Below are 21,738 nucleotides of genomic sequence, written 5' to 3' on the forward strand. Positions count from 1 at the left end.
ACTATTAGCCCTCTATAAAAAAAAAAACACCCCCCCATTCCACTATTTAACCCTATCTATCCTACTCCAGACCAACAGTCTGAGGACAGAACACTACCACTCAACATCACCTGCAACACCACATTCCTTTGTCTCATGCCCTCCTGCACACTTCTCACATCTAGGAATCTCCCTTCCTACACACTGCTGCAACATGCCCATAAACTTGACACCTAAAACACCGTAGTTACTTACACTTCCTAACTTGACCTTGTCGAGTAAAGACTCTACATCAAAACTCAGCAGGACAGACAATGTTTCCCCACCCGGTCTGCGTCGCACCATACGGCGGGCGTCACAGACACCGGGAATCTTCCATTTCAACTAATCCTCCTCAACACAATGCCATCCCGCTATCAATGACGCCCTGCTCCAGAGAGCAAAGCAAGTCACATTTCTTGTCCCTAATCACGTGATCCGGAGTTCCCGCTCCCTCTGGACTGAAGAAACACAATAAATCATCACTATTCCACTGAGTTACTCTCAACAGTCCCCAACCTCTTATCCACTCATCTTTAACCTGACACCACATATGGATCAGCCAAAATGCAAGGATCCATTCCCTCCACAAATCTTAGTCCCACTGGGCCAGAATCATCCTTTTCATCCTCACTGCAGGTACTACTCCATGAACTCGTCAGGTTCCATCTCTGAGCTACTAGGGGGCGTTTCCCTCTTTTTGCACTTTGCGCCAACCTCCCTCACCACACCACTGCCCTCTACACTCAGCTCCTTCTCGGTGGTCATCACTGCACCTGCCACTCTTTTCACGTTCACTTTCCTTCTCTAGCTCAGTGCGATCCTCCATTCCATATTCCCTCAAAACATATTCCCCTTTTCTCCTTATCCGCCATCTTCTCCTTCACCAGATCTTCCAGAAGGCTTGTGAAATCCCACACTCGATATTTATTAATAATATGTCCACTTTTTTCCTTGTCCGTCATCTTCTTTCGTTTTATCTCCATTCATCCCCGCGCGGTAATCTCACCCGCAGCCACGTCCTCGATAATAATGGCAAATGTAGAGCTATGGCGCCCTCAACTGGTGTAACCGAGTACTCACAGGCAACCCTGATTTACTGACTGTAGTGGGATATCTTGTTGACAATGTAGTCTTTGCTTCAACTTCTCTGGGCATTCCTTCCGGTACGTCAATTCAACATGGCAGCGCCCAGTACTGTGGGAGGGATAGCGGAGAAAAACAGCACCGAAACGGGACAAATATTACCAGAATCCACATGTGGAGAACTGAAAACAACTCAGTTCGGAACCCGTTTCCTGACAGACCCACGTCAAGTTTTTCAACATAACGCATGGTTCGTATTTTAGCATGCATACTACTGGTGGTGGTGGTAGTACACACACGGATAGCCCTTGATCATGACTCTCAGTTCCATTACATTACAAAAGAGTCATTGGACGAAGGTGTCTTCTGTAGGGGGAGTTTTATCGTATCTTTCATATCAGCGAGATATCTTTTTTTTTAAAGTTTAAATTGATACACGCCTTTTTATATAGGGTTACCACACGCCATATTTCCATGTTATCAAATCAAATCAAATGTTATTTGTCACATGCGCCGAATACAACAGGTGTAGACCTTACAGTGAAATGCTTACTTACAAGCCCTTAACCAACAATTCCATTTTAAGAAAGAATACCCACAAACAAATATAATATGAAGTAAAAGTAACAAATATTTAAAGAGCAGCAGTAAAAATAACAATAGCGAGGCTATATACAGTCAATGTGCGGGTGCACCGTTAGTCGAGGTAATTGGGGTAATATGTACATATAGGTAGAGTTATTAAAGTGACTATGCATAGATAATAAACAGAGAGTAGCAGCAGCGTAAAAGAGGGGTGGGGGGGCAATGAAAATAGTCTGGGTAGCCATTTGATTAGATGTTCAGGAGTCTTATGGCTTGGGGGTAGAAGCTGTTTAGAAGCCTCTTGGACCTAGACTTGGCGCTCCGGTACCGCTTGCCGAGCGGTAGCAGAGAGAACAGTCTATGACTAGGGTGGCTGGAGTCTTTGACAATGTTACAGCGCTTGTTTACGGAAAACAGATTATTAGCTATCTGCGTCTTCGATCACCTGTGTGTAAATGGAAGACGGACGCCAGAAACATGTTAATTGTGTTAAACTCGGTTAAAACGGTAAGTGTACATTTTGCATTTGTGAAATTATTTTGATGTGATATGAAAGTAGAGGGATTTATGTTTCTAGAACCTTACTGCAATTGTAAATCGATTCATGTTTAAGTGGAGTATTTGGCTGTTCTGGCTTCCAGAGCCAATTTGCTTTTAAACAGAACATGTAAGGTCCTTGGACTATAAGGAGTAACGTTAGGCTCCATTAGTCTATTATTGGGGTAACATATGGACAGAACAGAACTAGGCATGGGTAGCATGTCTTCCTCATGGTTTCTAATGGTGTTGGTGTCCCATTCACTTTCAGGGACAATGTGGAGTGGACAGAAGAGCAAGAGGCAGCTGCCAAGAAGAAGGTCCAAGAAAACAGTCAGCCCCTCCCTCAAGAGAAGCAAGGTTGGTTCTGAACCAGAATCTGGGCTTACAGGATACGTCCTCCTTTAAGACCAGGAAGCAGCCATTCAACTTGCCATTCACCAGCTTTTCAAGCTTAATAATGTCAAAATACGTTTGGTACTTACCAAAGAAAGAAGTTTCACAGAGCAACTATTGTCATTACTGCCGTCCCTGCCAGTATGTACTTCCAAAAAAGGTCTAAATAAAAAGTTACACGCAACCGAGAAAATGCCTTGTATGGAAAGAATCTAAGTGCCAAATCCACCTCATTACTTCCACCAGAGATCTGTGTATAATGACGAGATGCTCATGTCTCCGCCGATGTTCATATCTCTGGCCGTGTTCAAGAGCATCAAAACGACTGTAGGCGACTGCCGTCTGACTGATCCACAAATCACCTTGCATCATAAGTAACGACTCATTATTATTTGAAGATCTGTCAGTCAGTCACAATTTACCCATGATACATTGCGGTTTTGATCCTCTCGAACATGGCCAATGCCTTGTCTGGATATAATCTAAGTATTGTTTTTGAGCAAGTGCACATGCGCCAAATCCACCTCTTCTGTACCTCCTTCAATATTAATAACACAATTAATATACACTAAATAAATAATATCTCAAAATATACAATCACTGTAAAAATGTACCCTATATTGTCTACTTAATGTACTTACATGAAATATTATTGCATTCTGTGTAGCGCGGTGAAACAACAGATTAGGACGTTCATACACTGTTGTAGGTGATAAAATCAGTTACCTTTCCTGCTGCTGGATCAGCCAACCTGTGCATGGCAGCAGAGAGGAAAAGGCGAAGCGAGAGGTTCCACTCTCGCCAAAATCTGTCCAAAAATAAGTCCAATGCGTTTCTATGGGTTTATTTTGGACCTAAGCTTGCCTTCCCGGATTTGGGACAACGACTACCATTGTTAGGGCGGAGACATGAGCATCTCGTCATTATATACCGATCTCTGGTGGCAGTAATGAGGTTGATTTGGTACATGCGCACTTGCTCAAAAACAATACTTAAGATTCTTTCCATACAAGGCATTTTTTCGGTTGCATGTCACTTTTTATTTAGACCTTTCTTGGAAGTATATACTGGCCGGGACGGCAGTAATGACGATAGTTGCTCAGTAAAACTCCTTTCTTTGGTTTAATTTAAAGGGATACTTCTGGATTTAGGCAACGAAGCCCCTTTATCTACTTCCCCAGAGTCAGATGAACTAATGGATGCCATTTTTATGTCTCTGCATCCATCCATTATGAAGGAAGGTAGTTTCACGAGCCAATACTAACTAGCGTAAGCTTAATGACTGGAAGTCTATGGTATCTACTAGCATGCTAGCAGTTACCAAAGACTTTCAGTCATTGCGCTAAAGCTAGTTAGTATTGGCTCGTGAAACTACCTTCCTTCATAATGGATGGATGCAGAGACATAAAAATGGCATCCATTAGTTCATCTGACTCTGGGGAAGTAGATAAAGGGGCTTCATTGCCAAAATCCAGAAGTATCCCTTTAAATGTGAAAATATTCCTTCAAACTGCACGCAGACATAAAATGATATCCACGAGTTCATCTGACTCTGGGAAAGTAGATAAAGGGCTTCATTGGCAAAATCCTGAAGTATCCCTTTAAGCTTGAAAAGCTGGTGAATGGCAAGTTCAATGGCTGCTTCCTAAGCTTAAAGGAGAATGTCTCCTGTAAACCCAGATTTTGGTTCATTGCACCCCACTGGTTCTTGGGAGCAGGTGGGTGGTGGTGGAGGGTGGGTGTTTCCATGGACAGTAACCAATTGTGGGAACAGTTTCCCAACCTGAGTGTATGGTATCAATTATGTCAGCACTAGACGCTGATAAGTGATCAAACAAACAACCATACATAGGCCTACCAGATAATTTTGTATATGTAGTGTATGTATGTGGACCCCCCTTCAAATGAGTGGATTCGGCTATTTCAGCCACACCCGTTGCTGACAGGTGTATAAAATTGAGCACACTGCCATGCAATCTCCATAGACAAACATTGGAGTAGGATGGCCTTATTGAAGAGCTCAGTGATTTTCAACGTGGCACCGTCATAGGATGCCACCTTTCCAACAAGTCAGTTTGTGAAATTTCTGCCCTGCTAGAGCTGCCCCGGTCAACTGTAAGTGCTGTTATTGTGAAGTGGAAACGTCTAGGAGCAACAATGGCTCAGCCGTGTAGTGGTAGGCCACACAAGCTCACAGAACGGGACCGCTGAGTGCTGAAGCGCGTAGCGTGTAAAAATCATCTTTCCTCTGTTGCAACTCTCACTACCGAGTTCCAAACTGCCTCTGGAAGCAACGTCAGCACAAGAACTGTTAGTTGGGAGCTGCATGAAATGGGTTTCCATGGCCGAGCAGCCGCACACAAGCCTAAGATCACAATGCGCAATGCCAAGCGTCGGCTGGAGTGGTGTAAATCTCGCCGCCATTGGAGCAGTGGAAACACGTTCACTATCTGGCAGTCCGACGGATGAATCTGGGTTTGGCGGATGCCAGGAGAACGCTACCTGCCCGAATGCATAGTGCCAACTGTAAAGTTTGGTGGAGGAGGGATAATGATCTGGGGCTGTTTTTCATGGTTCATTCTAGACGATTCTGTGCTTCCACCTTTGTGGCAACAGTTTGGGGAAGACCCTTTCCTGTTTCAGCATAACAATGCCCCCGTGCACAAAGTGAGGTCCATACAGAAATGGTTTGTCGAGATTGGTGTGGAAGAACTTGACTGGCCTGCACTGAGCCCTGATCTCAACCCCATCGAATACCTTTGGGATGAATTGGAACGCAGACTGCAAGCCAGGCCTAATCGCCCAACATCTGTGCCCGACCTCACTAACGCTCTTGTGGCTGAATGGAAGCAAGTCCCTGCAGCAATGTTCCATCATCTAGTGGAAAGCCTTCCCAGAAGAGTGGAGGCTGTTATAGCAGCAAAGGGGGGACAAACTCCATATTAATGCCTATGATTTTGGAATGAGATGTTCGACGAGCAGGTGTCCACATACTTTTGGTCATGTAGTGTAAGTACCAGAACAAGATCAGTATATGTAATAGTCAATTTGCATCTCTTCCACTGATTTGAACAGAGGACTTTGACTGCCGGGCTAATGAATACTGGAATAAATTCTACACCATCCATGAGAACCGCTTCTTCAAAGACCGCCACTGGCTCTTCACAGAGTTCCCCGAGCTGGCCCCACAGTGTCGCCTCAACCTGGAATCCTGTATTGGGGACCATAGAGCTGAGGACAGTGAACCACATGGTCTCGATCAGAGTCAGGGCCAGAGCAGTGAAGTCACCCCTTTGGCCCCTGGAAATGGTGACTTCCCTGGATCCAGTGCCATGTATCGCATACTGGAGGTGAGGACATATTGTATTGTATCATAGTATGACTGCAGTATCTGTTAGCTTGAGTGTCAGTCTGATTGTGTTATTATGCCAACTCATTGTCAGTCATTGTAATGTCAAACATGTTTGTTGTGAGAATGAGCAATAGAGTTGGCAAGAGCACAAACAGATCTGGGACCAGCTAAGTAAATGTGACCCTCAGGCATAAAGTAGGCTAACCTATGTCCTTGTTTGATTCAATAGGTTGGCTGTGGTGTTGGCAACACCGTCTTTCCCATTCTGAAGACCAACAAGTGAGTGGTGGTTGGGACCATGTGTATGGGGCAGTCCCATTATGCAGGATGCAGCCTGTTCAGTTTGACTTTGTATACTAGCTACTACCCTCTTCGTACGCACATGCTGTATATCTGCTATTCAGATCTCAATATGTTTTAGATGCAACCCTCTTAGCACCTCCATGTTCCCTGACCCTGTCTTCTTTGTGTGTGACAGTGACCCTGGGCTCTTTGTCTACTGCTGTGATTTCTCCAGCACCGCTGTGGAGCTGGTCAAGGTGAGAAGGAGAAATGCTTGATAGATGATGTCATTAGTTGGCTGATAAATAGATTCATGAATCTTGTCCCTTTCACCACCAGGCTAATTCAGAGTATGACCCCGGGCGTTGCTATGCCTTTGTTCATGACCTGGGTGATGAGGGAGCTATTTACCCTGTCCCAGACGCCAGCCTAGACGTTATAGTGCTCATCTTCGTGCTCTCAGCCCTGCATCCTGACAAGTAAGCCGCCCCTGTGTGATGTTTGAGTGTGGCAAGTGTGGGTGCGTGTATGTGTGCTTGCTTGCGTGTGTGTGATAGGGAAAATTAAGTGCAATCAAATTCCCATGTCTTTCTTTTTCTCTGTCAGGATGCAGGCCTCCATCAGCAGACTGGCTCGGCTGCTGAAGCCTGGAGGAGTGCTGCTGCTCAGGGACTATGGACGCTATGACATGGCACAGCTACGCTTCAAGAAAGGTTAGTTACCATAGGCACTCATGCGTGGGACTGTGTGTGATCCAATCAAATTGTATTGGTCACATACACATATTTAGCAGATGGTATTGTGGGTGTAGCGAAATGCTTGTAAATTGTGATTAGCAAGATGTACATGTGTTTGGGAAAATCTATTGAATTATTGAATGTGTTCCTTTTTCAGGAAGGTGTTTGTCAGATAACTTTTATGTCCGGGGTGATGGAACACAAGTCTATTTCTTCACTCAAGGTAATAAATCAATCAAATCAAAAGGCTAGTATGTACTGCTACCCCCCCCTTACCCCAACCCAAACCCCAACCCAAAAACAAAAACAAACAAAAAAAACATTGTAAAGTGGTGATCCCACTGGCTATAAGGTGAATGCACCTATTTGTAAGTCGCTCTGGATAAGAGCGTCTGCTAAATGACGTAAATGTAATGTAAATGTGATTTGCAAGTCAGTTTTGTTTTTGTTTTTTCCTTCTAAACGTTTTTGTTTTTTTGTGTATAATATCTCCATGACATCCCTCTCCAGATGAGCTACATGACTACTTCAGTGAAGCGGGTCTGGAGAAGGTCCAGAACATGGTGGACCGGCGGCTGCAGGTGAACAGAGGCAAGCAGCTGACCATGTACCGTGTCTGGATCCAATGCAAGTACCGCAAGCCTCATACCCAACCAACAGAGACACAGGATTGAGCCAGGAGCAGCAGAGAGAATACTGCGGCTTATGTCTGAACTAGTGTCTGAGGTAGAAGTGGGACTGCAACCCCTAGGAGGGGTGGATAGAATTGGGATACCTCCATGAGACCATTGTGATGATGGACACCATGGAGATGGATTGAGGGGTGATGTGTGCAAAGCATTAGGCATGTTTTGCTATTGGGTTCCTTCAGCCATTTGTCTACACAGCTCTGGGTTCCCCCAGGTGCCTTTTGATAATGTATCTCTGACTGAGAGGGTGACATGACTCAGAAACGGCATATAGAGAAGTCTGGTGAGCTCATGAAACCTGAACAAAGGGCTGGAAACCCAATATACTAATGTTTACGTTCAACAGACTGTTTACCATAATCCATTATTTTAGATAAATTGTGCTGTATGATTAAAAAAATATTTTACATTCACAAAATGATTAAAAAACAATGTGTAAACCCATCATTGTCACATGATTCCTTTCAGATAATTGACTTCACATATCAAAAGATGATTGCATTTACAGCCACCAATTGTGCAAGTTCTCCCACTTAAAAAGATGAGAGAGGCCTGTAATTTTCATCATAGGTACACGTCAACTATGACAGACAAATTGAGAAAAAAAATTCCAGAAAATCACATTGAAGGATTTTTAATGAATTTATTTGCAAATTATGGTGGAAAATAAGTATTTGGTCACCTACAAACAAGCAAGATTTCTGGCTCTCACAGACCTGTAACTTCTTCTTTAAGAGGCTCCTCTGTCCTCCACTCGTTACCTGTATTAATGGCACCTGTTTGAACTTGTTATCAGTATAAAAGACACCTGTTCACAACCTCAAACAGTCACACGCCAAACTCCACTATGGCCAAGACCAAAGAGCTGTCAAAGGACACCAGAAACAAAATTGTAGACCTGCACCAGGCTGGGAAGACTGAATCTGCAATAGGTAAGCAGCTTGGTTTGAAGAAATCAACTGTGGGAGCAATTATTAGGAAATGGAAGACATACAAGACCACTGATAATCTCCCTTGTTTTTCTGCAAAGGGACCAGGACGACTGATCCGTGTAAAGGAAAGAATGAATGGGGCCATGTATCGTGAGATTTTGAGTGAAAACCTCCTTCCATCAGCAAGGGCATTGAAGATGAAACGTGGCTGGGTCTTTCAGCATGACAATGATCCCAAACACACCGCCCGGGCAACGGAGTGGCTTCGTAAGAAGCATTTCAAGGTCCTGGAGTGGCCTAGCCAGTCTCCAGATCTCAACCCCATAGAAAATCTTTGGAGGGAGTTGAAAGTCTGTGTTGCCCAGCGACAGCCCCAAAACATCACTGCTCTAGAGGAGATATTCATGGAGGAATGGGCCAAAATACCAGCAACAGTGTGTGAAAACCTTGTGAAGACTTACAGAAAACGTTTGACCTGTGTCATTGCCAACAAAGGGTATATAACAAAGTATTGATAAACTTTTGTTATTGACCAAATACTTATTTTCCACCATAATTTGCAAATAAATTCATTAAAATCCTACAATGTGATTTTCTGGATTTTCGTTTTCTCATTTTGTCTGTCATAGTTGACGTGTACCTATGATGAAAATTACAGGCCTCTCATCTTTTTAAGTGGGAGAACTTGCACAATTGGTGGCTGACTAAATACTTTTTTCCCCACTGTATGTCTCCCTGAACTGAAACGTTATGGTCAGTTTTAGATTGCATGTAGCTAGTTTGTAAATCGACTTCAATTGGTCTAGACAGTAGGTTTGGCGGCAGGCGTGGTTTGAACAATCTCACGAGATTAAAGGAGATTTACCGATTATTGTTTACATTACAAAAAAAATTAGAAACCGAACCGAATCTATCCGGATTCAACTGAAATGATCGGAACAACGCAACTTCCGTAACAGATTGTTAGCTAGGGCGAGGAAGGTGAAGCCGAACACCAACTTTGTTCTGATTGAGCACAGAATTAGACCGAACATATCAGATCGGAGGACAAAATTATAACACAAAATACCCACATTGTTGGATCTATGCGCGATGAAAAGGGCAAGTGATGGCCATTGTTCGGGATAAAATACCCCAAAAGAGGCATGGTACGGCCCTTGAAGAAAGGAATGTGAACCTGGGGATACCCGTGTAGGGAGTGCAGAAAGGCGGGTTCGGGATACCCCAGGATTTCTAGGCCGAGAAGGGAATTATCAGTCGTTATTGGGGGGCCAAGCAGACGCTCGTCTCCTGACTGGGAACAAATCAACACCGAAGAACGGGGATTTGGACGAGGCCTCGTTTGGCAGTGTCGAGGTAGGGAGACAAGAATATTGGACAAATAAAGATTGGACCCGTGGAAAATATAATTACAACAGGTAACCTTGGTAGAGTTGTATTGTTCATGTTTTACTTCTAACATAAAACTTTGGGTTGGGTCAGAATAATATTCCTGAAAAACAGCAGTTTTCATTTAGCTAACGTTAGCTAGCTAGCTAACGTTACATGTTAGTCGAACATTTGCCATATCGCTATCCATCACCCTTCGCCAAGTAGTTAGCTAACTAGCTATACATTCCTCTCTTAAATTGGCCATTTTGCAAGTAGGTATATTTAGGAAATATAACATATATTGCTTTTTAGTTACCTAGCAGACGTATTCGCCAACGAAGTGACCAACTTGCTAGTTACTAGTTGCACCAGGTGGCTAACGTCTGACGTTAGTTAGGTACTGTAGTTTAACTAGTTAGCTAACACGCCTTTAGCTACAAAAACATGGACGTTTGGAATGCCATCACCAACAAGGCAGCCATACCCATAGACTAGCCAAGGGGGACCTGAATTATTGACACGTCAACTAAGTCGCTCTGGATAAGAGCGTCTGCTAAATGACTTAAATGTAAATGTAATGAACACATGATCATGAGTCATGACCATATCTATCATGTTACTCTCATTGTTAGTATTTTGTCCCCTGCAAGTGGTTGATGGCAAGCTGCCTGTAATATTTGACCAGCTAGTTAGTTAGCTAGCTAGTTCATTTGATATAACATTAACAAGATAGTTGGTCGCTGGCCTGACCCTTCTTGCCAAAACTGTCTGCCTTGTCACCTAGCTAGTTAGCTATGTGGCAAAATGACCCAATCAGATTCACTAATCTTATCACTATACTGTAATCAGTTTTCAAACCATATTTGCTGAAATGTCCCATGTCAGCACTAGAGTATGCATAGCTCTTGCCTGTTTAGTCTTTGCTTGATTTGGTATTGTTGATCAAGTTCTGTTGGAATCAGTGGTGGTAACTTTAGATTTTTAAACAAAAAACAGGTGTGTCCGAGGTTATCCATGAGTCACAGTTTCTAAGAATTTATAGTTGCATGCATCAACACATTCATCTAGACGCAACCCTGAACTGGTTGTGTTACTAAATCATGAAGCTGTTGGCAGATGACTTCCAACCCCTTTTATTCTTACTCTGTGTGATGTGCTTGTCTGTGCTATGGAAAGTGAACAGATGTGATATCAAATTGTGTGGATTTTGCTCATTGTCCCTGCAGCCATGATGGAAGAACTGCACAGCCTGGACCCGCGGCGCCAGGAGCTGCTGGAGGCTCGCTTCACTGGGGTCGGCGTGGCTAAGGTCTGTGTTACTACACTATATCATTGGTGATGAGAGAGGCCTATATAGGGTCCTGCTCCTTTCCCGCTCCACCCTTTCCCCTAATGTAGGACTGACAGAACGGGATCTTAGTATTGCACATTTATTTTAGGACCATATCTATCTTTCTTTGTCTCTCTCTCACCCCTTCTCTTTGTTTCTCCCTTTCTTTGTTTGATTCTCTATTTCTGGTTGAGCTTGGCCAGGGACAGGCTAGCCCCCTCCGCCTCTCTCTGGAGAATGTAGAGCTGTGTGTCTGTGTTTGTTGGCTGGTGTGATATGGTATCCTGTCCTCCTGGCTCATGATGTGGCGGCTGCATATGCAAGTGCCGAGGGCTGCCAAGAAGGGAACGGGCAGGAGGGGGAAGTGGGGCAGGGAAGGGCAGGAATGCCAGTCACCCTCACGCGTAGAAACCCTGGCCAGATGTTATGGCAGTAGCGCGCTGGCTTTTGATTAGAGGTCCTGCCTGGTGGTGCTGAGGTAGACTCCATCTTAGAGAGCTGCCTTTGTGGAAAGTGAACCGGAGCCCAGAGAGCGATTCAAAGCCAGGACTGGGCTCAATGCCAGCCATAGGCAGAACTGAGCCCAGAGCATGGTGCTGTCGCAGAGAAAATGGCGGCTCCCGCTAAGGCATCACACCACGGCCGCCCCGTCTGACCAGGGTCCGTCTGACAGAGTTGCAGTGTGTGGAAAGACTGGGAGAGAAAGAAAGGAAGTATTAGCCTAGAGAGAAATGAGAGACATATAGCCTGCCCTGGTGTTGGAGGTCTGAAAGCCCCAGGATATGGTGGGGGCAGCTCAGCCTGTGTCTCTCGACCTTGAACAGCCCTGTAGCTCTGCTCCCTATCAGTCATCCTGAGCTGCCTTATAAGCGTTGTGGCTGCGGCATAAATCGGTCTGGAATTGGCGGCAGAGAGAAATTTGCTGTTTTTCAGCTAATTTCCTGCAATTCTATGCATTTTTCCATGGCGCTGAGAGCATTTTGCAGAGGGAAAGCTAATTTCCTGCAATTCTAAGCATTTCTGTGTTTTTATGCTTAAACATTATAACATAACCAATGGGGACCCCAATCGGTGTCCCTGGGCATGTGCCCCGTCAGTAATACAGCCATTCCAAAAATACTCCTAAAATCAATGGTTTTGAATTTTTGATTCTCCCTGACTGTCTAGCTAGCTTTTATTTTGGTTATTTCTAGTTCTCAAAGATTATATAGGTCAATTATATTATATCTGTCAGGGGTTAGCCATTGAAGTTTACACTGAAAGCATTTTAACATCCTAAAAATGTATTTACAGGGAAACACTCAAAGCCCTCAATACCCTATCTGAGTAGTAGGATTTTCTAATTATTTGAACAAGGCTGGAGAGAATGAAGATGAAATAATGAAAGGTGAGCATGAGGGAGAAAAAGATTGAGAGAGAGACCTACTCCCACCTGCATTAGTTATGTCTGATGTTCAGCAATTTCAGGTTCAATTTAGTTCCAGGGAGCAGCATTATGTGCCCAGAATGACTAAGTATGTTTCTCTGATATGGCAGAGCCTGGTGAATTCAAAAGTGAGCAGTGAGTCATTTGAGTGACAGGCATCACCTAGGGAACAGACATTTAGAATTGTTAGGGTAGGTACAATGTGAAGACTAATGGTGTTGATATTAGCTCAACCTTATTCCTCTCTGACTCTCTTCTGCTCTCTCTTTCTCTCACAAACAATCACTCACCTTATCTGTTCACCAGACAGTAGCCATGGGGAGAAACAGTCAGTCAAATGAAAACAGAAAGCACAAGCCCCCATCCCTCCCTTCCACACCCCTGGTTTAACTGTGAATTAAGTTTAGTCCCTTCCTGCCCTTGGCATATCCTTCCACTCTTTGTCTGATGTGTAATTGTGTGGGTTTGTTTGTTTGTTTGTTTTTGAACAGGGTTCAGGCCACAATGAGTCATCCAATCAGAGCCTGTGCAGCGTGGGCTCTCTCAGTGACAAAGAGCTGGAGGTCAGCGTCCCACAGCTGTGACGCCATACATCTTTTCACTCTTGTTAGATTATATTTTATACATCATCCACTGTCATAAAGTACAATGTGTTTCTCCTACTCTTTTTCCAGACCCCAGAGAAAAAGCCTAACGACCAGAGAACGAGGAAGAGGAAAGCAGAACCGTATGACGGCAGCCAAGGTGAGGTGTCGCTCCCTTCCTCCATGATCTCTCTCATCCACCTCAGTCGTGCCTTGCCGGCAGCCATTTTGTGTCAGAGTTGATCAACGGCCCACAGATTTTCTGCCTTTTTTTCTCTTCTCCAGGGAAAGGAGGAGCAAGAGGACAGAAAATTAGTGATTATTTTGAGGTGAGTGTGCTCACCTATTGTCAAAACGCATCCATAGCATAGCCTACATAATGTAGCTTTGAATTCCTACTCTTTTCTTCTGACCTTTCCATTCAATCTCTGTCAGTTTGCGGGTGGTAGCGGACCTGGTACCAGTCCTGCCAGGAGTCTCCCTCCAGTTGTCCGCTCCTCCCCACAACATCACTGCCTCTCCAACCCCCCAGGCACGGTGAGCATGCTCCCTCACTTCTCCCTCCTCCCTTTTCACTGTACCTTTTTTCTCCCCCCGTTCCTAACGAACCTATCACGTCCTTCAAACTGACCTGAATGCAAAGCAGAATGTTACTGTGGTCCATGACATGATGTTAGTGGTATGTCTTTGTATCCCAGATGCAGCAGGGCAGCCCGTCCTCTATGGGTTCAGCCAACACAGAGCACTCAACCTGTTCCCTAAAGCCTGTCTCCCTCTACATGAACCACAAAGCCACACAGGTAGCTGTTACCTTACACCATCTGTACACATACACACACAGCACTGGTGATGTCTGTAATAACTCCTGGATGATATGACGTCTCCTTGTTTCTAATGACTGTTTGACTCCATCCTTATCTTCATCTCTATTTCTCGTCCTCCTGTTCTCCTCCTGCAGTCTGACCTGACGGTAGAGAAGCTAACTGCTATGGAGAACAACAAGAACTCTGACCTGGAGAAGAAGGAGGGGAGGATAGATGACTTACTGCGGGTGGGTACACATCTGCTATCAATGCGCCTTTGTTTTCCATTCTTTCTTCTAATGGAATAACATGTTCTTGGCCTCGTGATAAGACAGCATTATGATCCAGATATGGAAACAGATCTCCTCAGAAACTACCAACTAACCAATCTTTAAAACAGCTTTGTTTAATTAGAAGAACAATTAATTAATGTGATTTTGACTCGTGCTGTGTTCTGTTTCAGGCGAACTGTGACCTTCGACGGCAGTTGGATGAGCAGCAGAGGATGCTGGAGCGGTACAAAGAACGCTTGAACAAATGTGTGACCATGAGCAAGAAGCTGCTGATCGAGAAAGTGAGTTCTCCCTCTGTCCCTACCACAGGCTTGGGAGTCTAGAATACCTTAACCCATGTCTTTTGTCTTGACCAAGGACTAGCTTTCCCCAGGTATAATGTGTGTGTTCGCTCCCCCCAGTCGAAGCAGGAGAAGATGGCGTGTCGCGACAAGAGCATGCAGGACCGTCTTCGTCTGGGTCACTTCACCACCGTCCGACATGGTGCCTCATTCACAGAACAGTGGACCGACGGATATGCCTTTCAGAACCTTATCAAGTAAGGGCCACTCAAAAGCCTCTCTCACTCTGCATCTCATCCTCTCCTCCTTCATACTCCTCCTCTCTACCCTCCTCTGTTGTTTTAATCTCACTCTGTCTGTCTCTCTCTGTCTCTCTCACACATATCGGCACTAGAGGGAAAGATAGATTAGCTCAGCCTTACCAGCACTGACCATCCCCGTCACCTGTCTGTCTTGTCTCTAGGCAACAGGAGAGGATTAACTCCCAGCGAGAGGACATAGAGAGACAGAGGAAGGCTCTGGCCAAGAGGAAACCACCCTCCATGGCCCAGACCCCTCCCCCTAGCCTGGAGCAGAACAAACGCAAGAGCAAGGCCAACGGAGCTGAGAGCGACGCGTACGTACCTCGCCTCTTCCCCTCTCTGTTAAAATGCATACATTTTCCCAGGTTTGGTTGTGTATGATGGTGAGTTTCTTCTTCTTACAGGTTATCACAGGCGGAGTATCACGAGCAAGAGGAGATTTTCAAACTAAGACTGGGCCATCTCAAGAAGGTAGGGTGCTGTTTACATGCAGTGTGTATATAGTTTGTGTACTGTTGATCTGTTGGTTCCTGTAAAAGCAGCTAATATGCTTGCTGTGTATTGCAGGAGGAGGCAGAGATCCAGGCTGAGTTGGAGAGGTTGGAGCGCGTACGGAACCTGCACATCCGCGAGCTCAAGAGGATCCACAACGAGGACAACTCCACGTACGTGCTCTCTACCAGTGTTACTGTGTTCTCTTATTTGTGTGGGCTCTCTGTTTGACTTTTAAGCAAAATATGTCTGATTTCCACAACAGGTTCAAAGACCACCCTACGTTGAACGACCGGTACCTACTACTCTACTTACTAGGCCGAGGGGGCTTCAGTGAAGTTTACAAGGTGAGAGCACTCTGCCCGCTCATCAACAGTCATTGAAACTGACCTTTTGTCATCATGGTCAAAAGCATAGTTGTTTACCTATTGAACTAAGTACAGCGACTACATAGTCTACCACCCCGTGTAGCTCAGTTGGTAGAGCATGGCGCTTGCAACACCAGGGTTGTGGGTTCGATTCCCACGGGGGGCCAGTATGAAAATGTATGCACTCACTAACTGTAAGTCGCTCTGGATAAGAGCGTCTGCTAAATGACTAAACTGTAAAAATGGATTTCATATTGGTGCCAGGTTTCTCTCAGATATGATAAAGAATAATGGATGTGATGTTAGAATTATTTATTTGGAATTTATATTGATGTCATGTCTCTATCACTTTTGAAGGCCTTTGATCTAACGGAGCAGAGATACGTCGCAGTCAAAATCCACCAGTTGAACAAGAACTGGAGGGAGGAGAAGAAGGAAAATTACCACAAGTGAGTGTTGTCTATTTCTTATCATAGATGCTTTTGGATAAGACAGACAAACCTTTTTCTCAGAGTGATATGGGTAATAAAAGCACTTTGGTTTTAATATTGGAGTTAAACGTGGTCTCTCTCTGTTTCAGACACGCATGTCGAGAGTATAGAATCCATAAGGAGCTGGACCACCCGCGGATAGTCAAACTCTACGATTACTTTTCACTCGACACAGACTCGTAAGTCCCCCCTCTCAAACAGCAGCAGAACATATCCAACAAATCTTTGGAATAGAACATGAGTTTCTTTGGGGTTTCTAATTCTGGTGTTAATTTTTCTTTCAACTCTGTATCCTACTGTTTTGAAACAGTACCTCACAGTTGGTTCCTTTGTCTCTCGTTGTGGAACAGGCTCTGTATGGTTCTAAACTAAAACAGTACCACACAGCCGATTCAACTTTCGCTCTCGTTGTTCTGTGCGGTTCTAGAGTTACAGTGCCACATCCTTTCTCTCTCTCGTTACTTCACATGGTCTGTACGGTTCAAGATTAAACAATACCTCATCGTGGGTTCCTCTGTCTCGTTGTGTTCCAGGTTCTGTACGGTTCTAGAGTACTGTGAGGGGAACGACCTGGACTTCTACCTGAAGCAGCACAAGCTGATGTCGGAGAAGGAGGGCCGCTCCATCATCATGCAGATGGTCAACGCCCTCAAGTACCTCAACGAGATCCGCCCGCCCATCATCCACTACGACCTCAAACCTGGTGGGTACACACAGCAACGGATCGCACGGACGCTAGCATGGCAGCAGTTACACTGCAATAGTATTACCAGGTCAACACTTACACTGATGCGATCACTTACATGTAAAGCAAGTTGAAAAGATGACGGCAGACTAAAACGAGACAAGATAACTGAGTGAAAGGTCTCTTTTGACTCTTAAGGCTGGTTTACTGTTGATCTATTGACATCGACAGTCTGTAGACTGTTGTCGCAGTGACATGAACATTCTATCGTTGTCTGACATCAAACTTGTCATTGTTGTTATGATATGCATGACAGCAGGGCAATCTTTACCATGACAACACACTACTTTTCATCTGTCTGTGACAAGGAAACTTAGTCTCAACGACGGTCTACAGACATTCCACCGGAGTATAAATTAAATGTTGTTTTGACCAGCGAAACTTGTCGCATTCGAATTGTCTACAGACATGTCGTTAGACCAAGTATAAACCAGCCATGACAGTATATTACTGAGATGTCCATGTTCATTATGAACTTTTGTCTTGACCTCTGATTTGTTGTTTCAGGCAACATCCTCCTGGTGAATGGCACAGCCTGTGGGGAGATCAAAATCACTGACTTCGGCCTGTCCAAGATCATGGACGACGACAGCTACAACTCAGTGGACGGGATGGAGCTGACCTCGCAGGGTGCAGGGACCTACTGGTGAGGCTCCACACAAAATATAACAATATAAAAAAAATGGGGATCTTGTTTGGATGATCGTTCATATGTTATTATTGTGGAAGGAATGTTGCTCTAATAAATAATCTTCCCTTGCAGGTACCTTCCCCCAGAATGCTTTGTGGTGGGTAAAGAGCCTCCTAAAATCTCCAACAAGGTGGACGTGTGGTCAGTGGGAGTCATCTTCTACCAGGCTCTGTATGGACGCAAGGTAATGCAAGCACGCACACACTACTAACTACTCTCAGAATTGTATTCATACTCTTTATATTCCATTAAGAGATGAGGATGTTTTGTGTCGCTAACTTTTACCCTTTGCTGTTTCTTTGTCGTTCCCCCCAGCCCTTTGGCCATAACCAGTCTCAACAGGACATCCTACAGGAGAACACCATACTGAAGGCAACAGAGGTGCAGTTTCCCCCCAAACCAGTGGTCACTCCAGAAGCGAAGGTACTACTTGTTTTCGGTCTGTCCCTCACCTTTCTCTGTCATTTGTTAGTCCATTCCTTAAAATCTTCCTCACCTGATGTTGTTTCTCCATCCCTCTTTCACTTGTCTGTTACTTTACACATTCATCTCTTTCTGCTCTGTACACAATCTCTTCCCCAGTCACACCCTCTCTAAATGTCCCCTCCTTATCTCTCTCCAGGCCTTTATAAGGCGCTGTCTGGTCTACCGGAAGGAGGACCGTATCGATGTGCTCCAGCTAGCCAGTGACCCCTTCCTCATGCCTCACATCCGCAAGTCTGTGGCCACGTCCGGGGCCTCTGGCACGGCTATACCCTCCACCTCCAGCTCCTCCAATAGCAGCGCCTCAAACTGAGCCGTCACTATCGATCTCACTAGGAACTGACTGACTGACCTGAGTGGAAGGTGGAGGTGGGGGTGGCTGCCTGATTCAGCCCCCTCACCACTTACCATCCTGCTATGTCCCGCCATGGGCTCAGCACCCCAGGGAAACCTCTTGGGTGCAGGCAGGGGGAGCGTGAGAAATCATGGGTGAAGGGGAGGGGAGGTAATCTGTGTGTTCCAACTGCAACCTGGAGCCCTCCATCCCCCATGTCCACCCACCCAGCTTCCCTGTCTCTCCCTCCCCTGAGGGGTGGTGTTGTTCTGGGGGTCAAAGCCCTAGGGTCCCCCTACAGTGAGGAGGGGGACATGGCACTGAGTGGAGGAGAAGTGGGGAAATTCAACAATTTTAGATGAGAAGGAAAAGAGAAGAATGGAACAGAGCTGCATTAGCTTTGAGAAATGGAAGGGACTGTTGGAAGACTCTGTTTTCCATATCATATACACACACACCATGCCTCGGAGTCATCCCAGATAGTCTGGGTTCTCCTTTGATAAATGCTTTGGTTGTCATCCAACCCCCTCCCCTGACTGACAGTACCAGTCTAGCCTGCCTTTAGACTGGACCTGAAGAAGACCTATGGCGTTCATTCATTTAAGCTGCTCTCCTGGGTCCAGGTAGTTTTTGAAGGGAGGCATGCGCTCCCCTCACTCCCCCGTGTCTGTTTTAAATCCTATGACCAAAGCTTAAGACTTCCAGATGGTGGCGCTGTTCCGCTGCAGTTTTTATATTGGTTCTAGTTGTGTTACATGATATATATGAAGTGGAAAACTAATGAATGGTCCCTTTTTTTAAGAATTGTTACTTTTATGTTTACCCAATTTTAAGGAAAACAGCAATTGGTGGTTTTTAAATTTTTCTTTTTTTTGTCCTATTCTCTTTTCAGTAATTGCCCTCTTCATGAAAACACATATTTATTTAGGTCTGTTTTAATGAATCTTTTGCCAATAAAATGCAAGGGACTGGTTTATCCATTGTACTGTACTGTTGGGAGGAGATTGGGCCTTAGCAGAGAATTGCATAAACCATTAAATACTATTGGTTAAACTGTGATCTGAGTGTTTTTGGTGGTTTCGGTTGGGTTGTTTCACTCTCAGAAGGCTGGGCAAGCTAATTTCTCTATATCAACAACACATAAAAGCACACTTATCTATAATGTTTATTATCTATAACCTGGAAGTTCCAGGGGGAAAAGGAAACCGGAAAGACCCAGGAACAGCTGGAGGTCTGTGGAGGAAGACCTAAAAGAATCAAGAACATCTTTGAAAGAAGTGGTGGAAACCAAACCTGATGGAGAAAGTTTGAATGACGTATAGATGGGTTGGCTGACTGTCACGAATGATATGCGCGCATTGATGAGGCAGAAGGTCATGTGGTGGTATAATTCAGATAGGTAACAACCATGACAAGAAGCTACAATGTGGGGAATTGTAGGTGGCTCGTTATACCTTGTTATTGATACCATGTCTTTTGTTGAGGTGATGTTATGTCTATGCTAATATGACTCAAATTTGCTAGCTAGCGAACCAACAACTGTAATTATGTATTTGAGAGACAAGTGGTCCTTGTGCAAATGTATTTATGTTTTCAATAAACATTTTGGGGCTAAATATAGTTTACATGTCAACAATTTAAGCGAACCCTGTCTGTTTTGCGCCATCGTTGCGCATGTGTTGGTTTTGTTACTAAACAACCAACCCGTCTATGCTCCACAGGGGTTCTCAAAGTGGGGTACACGGACCCCCAGGTACTGCAGGGGGTCTGCGGTCAGATCTCAAAATCTCTCTCTCTATATATATATATATACACTACCCGTCTAAAGTTTGGACACACCTACTCATTCAAGGGTTTTTCTTTATTGTTACTCTTTTTTACATCGTAGAATAATAGTGAAGACCTCAAAACAATGAAATAACACATATGGAATCATGTAGTAACCAAAAAAGTGTTAAACAAATCAAAATATATTATATGTGAGATTCTTCAAATTAACCACCCTTTGCCTTGATGACAGCTTTGCACACTCTTGGCATTCTCTCAACCAGCTTCATGAGGTAGTCACCTGGAATGCATTTCAATTAACAGGTGTGCCTTCTTAAAAGTTAATTTGTGCAATTTCTTTCCTTCTTAATGCGTTTGAGCCAATCTGTTGTGTTGTGACAAGGTAGGGGTGGTATACAAAAGATAGCCCTATTTGGTAAAAGACCAAGTCCATATTATGGCAAGAACAGCTCAAATAAGCAAAGAGAAAGGACAGTCCATCATTACTTTAAGACATGAAGGTCAGTCAATACGGAAAATTTGCAGTTGCAAAAACCATCCAGCGCTATGATGAAACTGCCTCTCATGAGGACCGCCACAGGAATGGAAGACCCAGAGTTACCAGCCTCAGAAATTGCAGCCCAAATAAATGCTTCACGGAGTTCAAGTAACAGACACATCTCAACATCAACTGTTCAGAGGGGACCGTGTGAATCAGGCCTTCATGGTCGAATTGCTGCAAAGAAACCACTACTAAAGGACACCAATAAGAAGAAGAGACCTGCTTGGGCCAAGAAACACGAGCAATGGACATTAGACCGGTGGAAATGTGTCCTTTGGTCTGGAGTCCAAATTTGAGATTCTTGGTTCCAACCACCGTGTCTTTGTGAGACGTGGTGTGGGTGAACGGATGATCTCCGCATGCGTAGTTCCCACCGTAAAGCATGGAGGAGGAGGTGTTATGGTGTGGGGGTGCTTTGCTGGTGACACTGTCTGTGATTTATTTAGAATTCAAGGCACACTTAACCAGCATGGCTACCACAGCATTCTGCAGCGATACGCCATCCCATCTGGTTTGGGCTTAGTGGGACTATCATTTGACAAGCACTGCCAAAGTCATAGTAGAACTCCTTGTATGCCTTTTTTTATTTTTTTTATCTCACTCCAGTTGTGTTCTGATTATGAGGGGGTCCCTGATGAATTTGCTATTGCAAAAGGGGTCCCGGGCCAATTGGGCTCACACAGTGCTGAATTGATGCCATAAGCGATAACCACTCTACCATTGAACCACACTGGTATAAAAATGTATGGGTAGGCCAAAGAAATAGAATCTCAATCTAGTTCTGTGGGTAGGCTACTACCT

The 21,738-nt window shown here is 44.6% G+C and overlaps 2 protein-coding genes across 3 annotated transcripts; both read left to right on the forward strand.

The window, feature by feature from the left end:
* The first annotated feature begins 1,188 nt into the window (after positions 1-1,188).
* Positions 1,189-8,126, forward strand: LOC121569605 (tRNA N(3)-methylcytidine methyltransferase METTL2). Its single transcript, XM_041880694.2, has 9 exons — positions 1,189-1,354; positions 2,498-2,586; positions 5,698-5,972; positions 6,204-6,253; positions 6,453-6,513; positions 6,596-6,735; positions 6,863-6,969; positions 7,151-7,216; positions 7,504-8,126. Exons 1-9 carry the CDS (start codon positions 1,200-1,202, stop codon positions 7,665-7,667), a joined length of 1,107 nt encoding a protein of 368 aa, XP_041736628.2. The 5' UTR covers positions 1,189-1,199; the 3' UTR covers positions 7,668-8,126.
* Positions 8,127-9,406: 1,280 nt separating this feature from the next.
* Positions 9,407-19,667, forward strand: LOC121569606 (serine/threonine-protein kinase tousled-like 2). 2 transcript variants are annotated; one of them, XM_045210886.1, is made up of 21 exons: positions 9,407-10,032; positions 11,212-11,294; positions 13,233-13,304; positions 13,416-13,485; positions 13,611-13,654; positions 13,761-13,862; positions 14,024-14,125; positions 14,284-14,376; positions 14,592-14,702; positions 14,823-14,959; positions 15,166-15,318; positions 15,409-15,475; positions 15,572-15,669; positions 15,762-15,843; positions 16,222-16,313; positions 16,445-16,534; positions 16,889-17,058; positions 17,608-17,746; positions 17,864-17,975; positions 18,107-18,214; positions 18,414-19,667. In XM_045210886.1, exons 2-21 carry the CDS (start codon positions 11,214-11,216, stop codon positions 18,585-18,587), a joined length of 2,097 nt encoding a protein of 698 aa, XP_045066821.1. In that variant the 5' UTR covers positions 9,407-10,032; positions 11,212-11,213; the 3' UTR covers positions 18,588-19,667. The 2 variants fall into 2 exon arrangements, with proteins under 2 accessions (XP_045066821.1, XP_045066822.1); XM_045210887.1 differs by lacking the exon at positions 13,761-13,862 and having other exon boundaries at positions 9,408-10,032.
* The last annotated feature ends 2,071 nt before the right edge of the window (positions 19,668-21,738 follow it).

This window comes from Coregonus clupeaformis, chromosome 35, assembly GCF_020615455.1.
Source record: "Coregonus clupeaformis isolate EN_2021a chromosome 35, ASM2061545v1, whole genome shotgun sequence".
In the NCBI taxonomy this organism is placed as follows: Eukaryota; Metazoa; Chordata; class Actinopteri; order Salmoniformes; family Salmonidae; genus Coregonus; species Coregonus clupeaformis.

Bases quoted from the DNA above. Each gene is read 5' to 3' on its own strand.
- LOC121569605 (XM_041880694.2), top strand. From the start codon at position 1,200: ATGGCAGCGCCCAGTACTGTGGGAGGGATAGCGGAGAAAAACAGCACC. The intron at 6,254-6,452 runs GTGAGTGGTGGT...TGTGTGTGACAG, and splicing joins CCCATTCTGAAGACCAACAA to TGACCCTGGGCTCTTTGTCT. The intron at 7,217-7,503 runs GTAATAAATCAA...ATCCCTCTCCAG, and splicing joins AGTCTATTTCTTCACTCAAG to ATGAGCTACATGACTACTTC.
- LOC121569606 (XM_045210886.1), top strand. From the start codon at position 11,214: ATGATGGAAGAACTGCACAGCCTGGACCCGCGGCGCCAGGAGCTGCTG. The intron at 11,295-13,232 runs GTCTGTGTTACT...GTTTTTGAACAG, and splicing joins CTGGGGTCGGCGTGGCTAAG to GGTTCAGGCCACAATGAGTC. The intron at 13,486-13,610 runs GTGAGGTGTCGC...TCTCTTCTCCAG, and splicing joins ACCGTATGACGGCAGCCAAG to GGAAAGGAGGAGCAAGAGGA.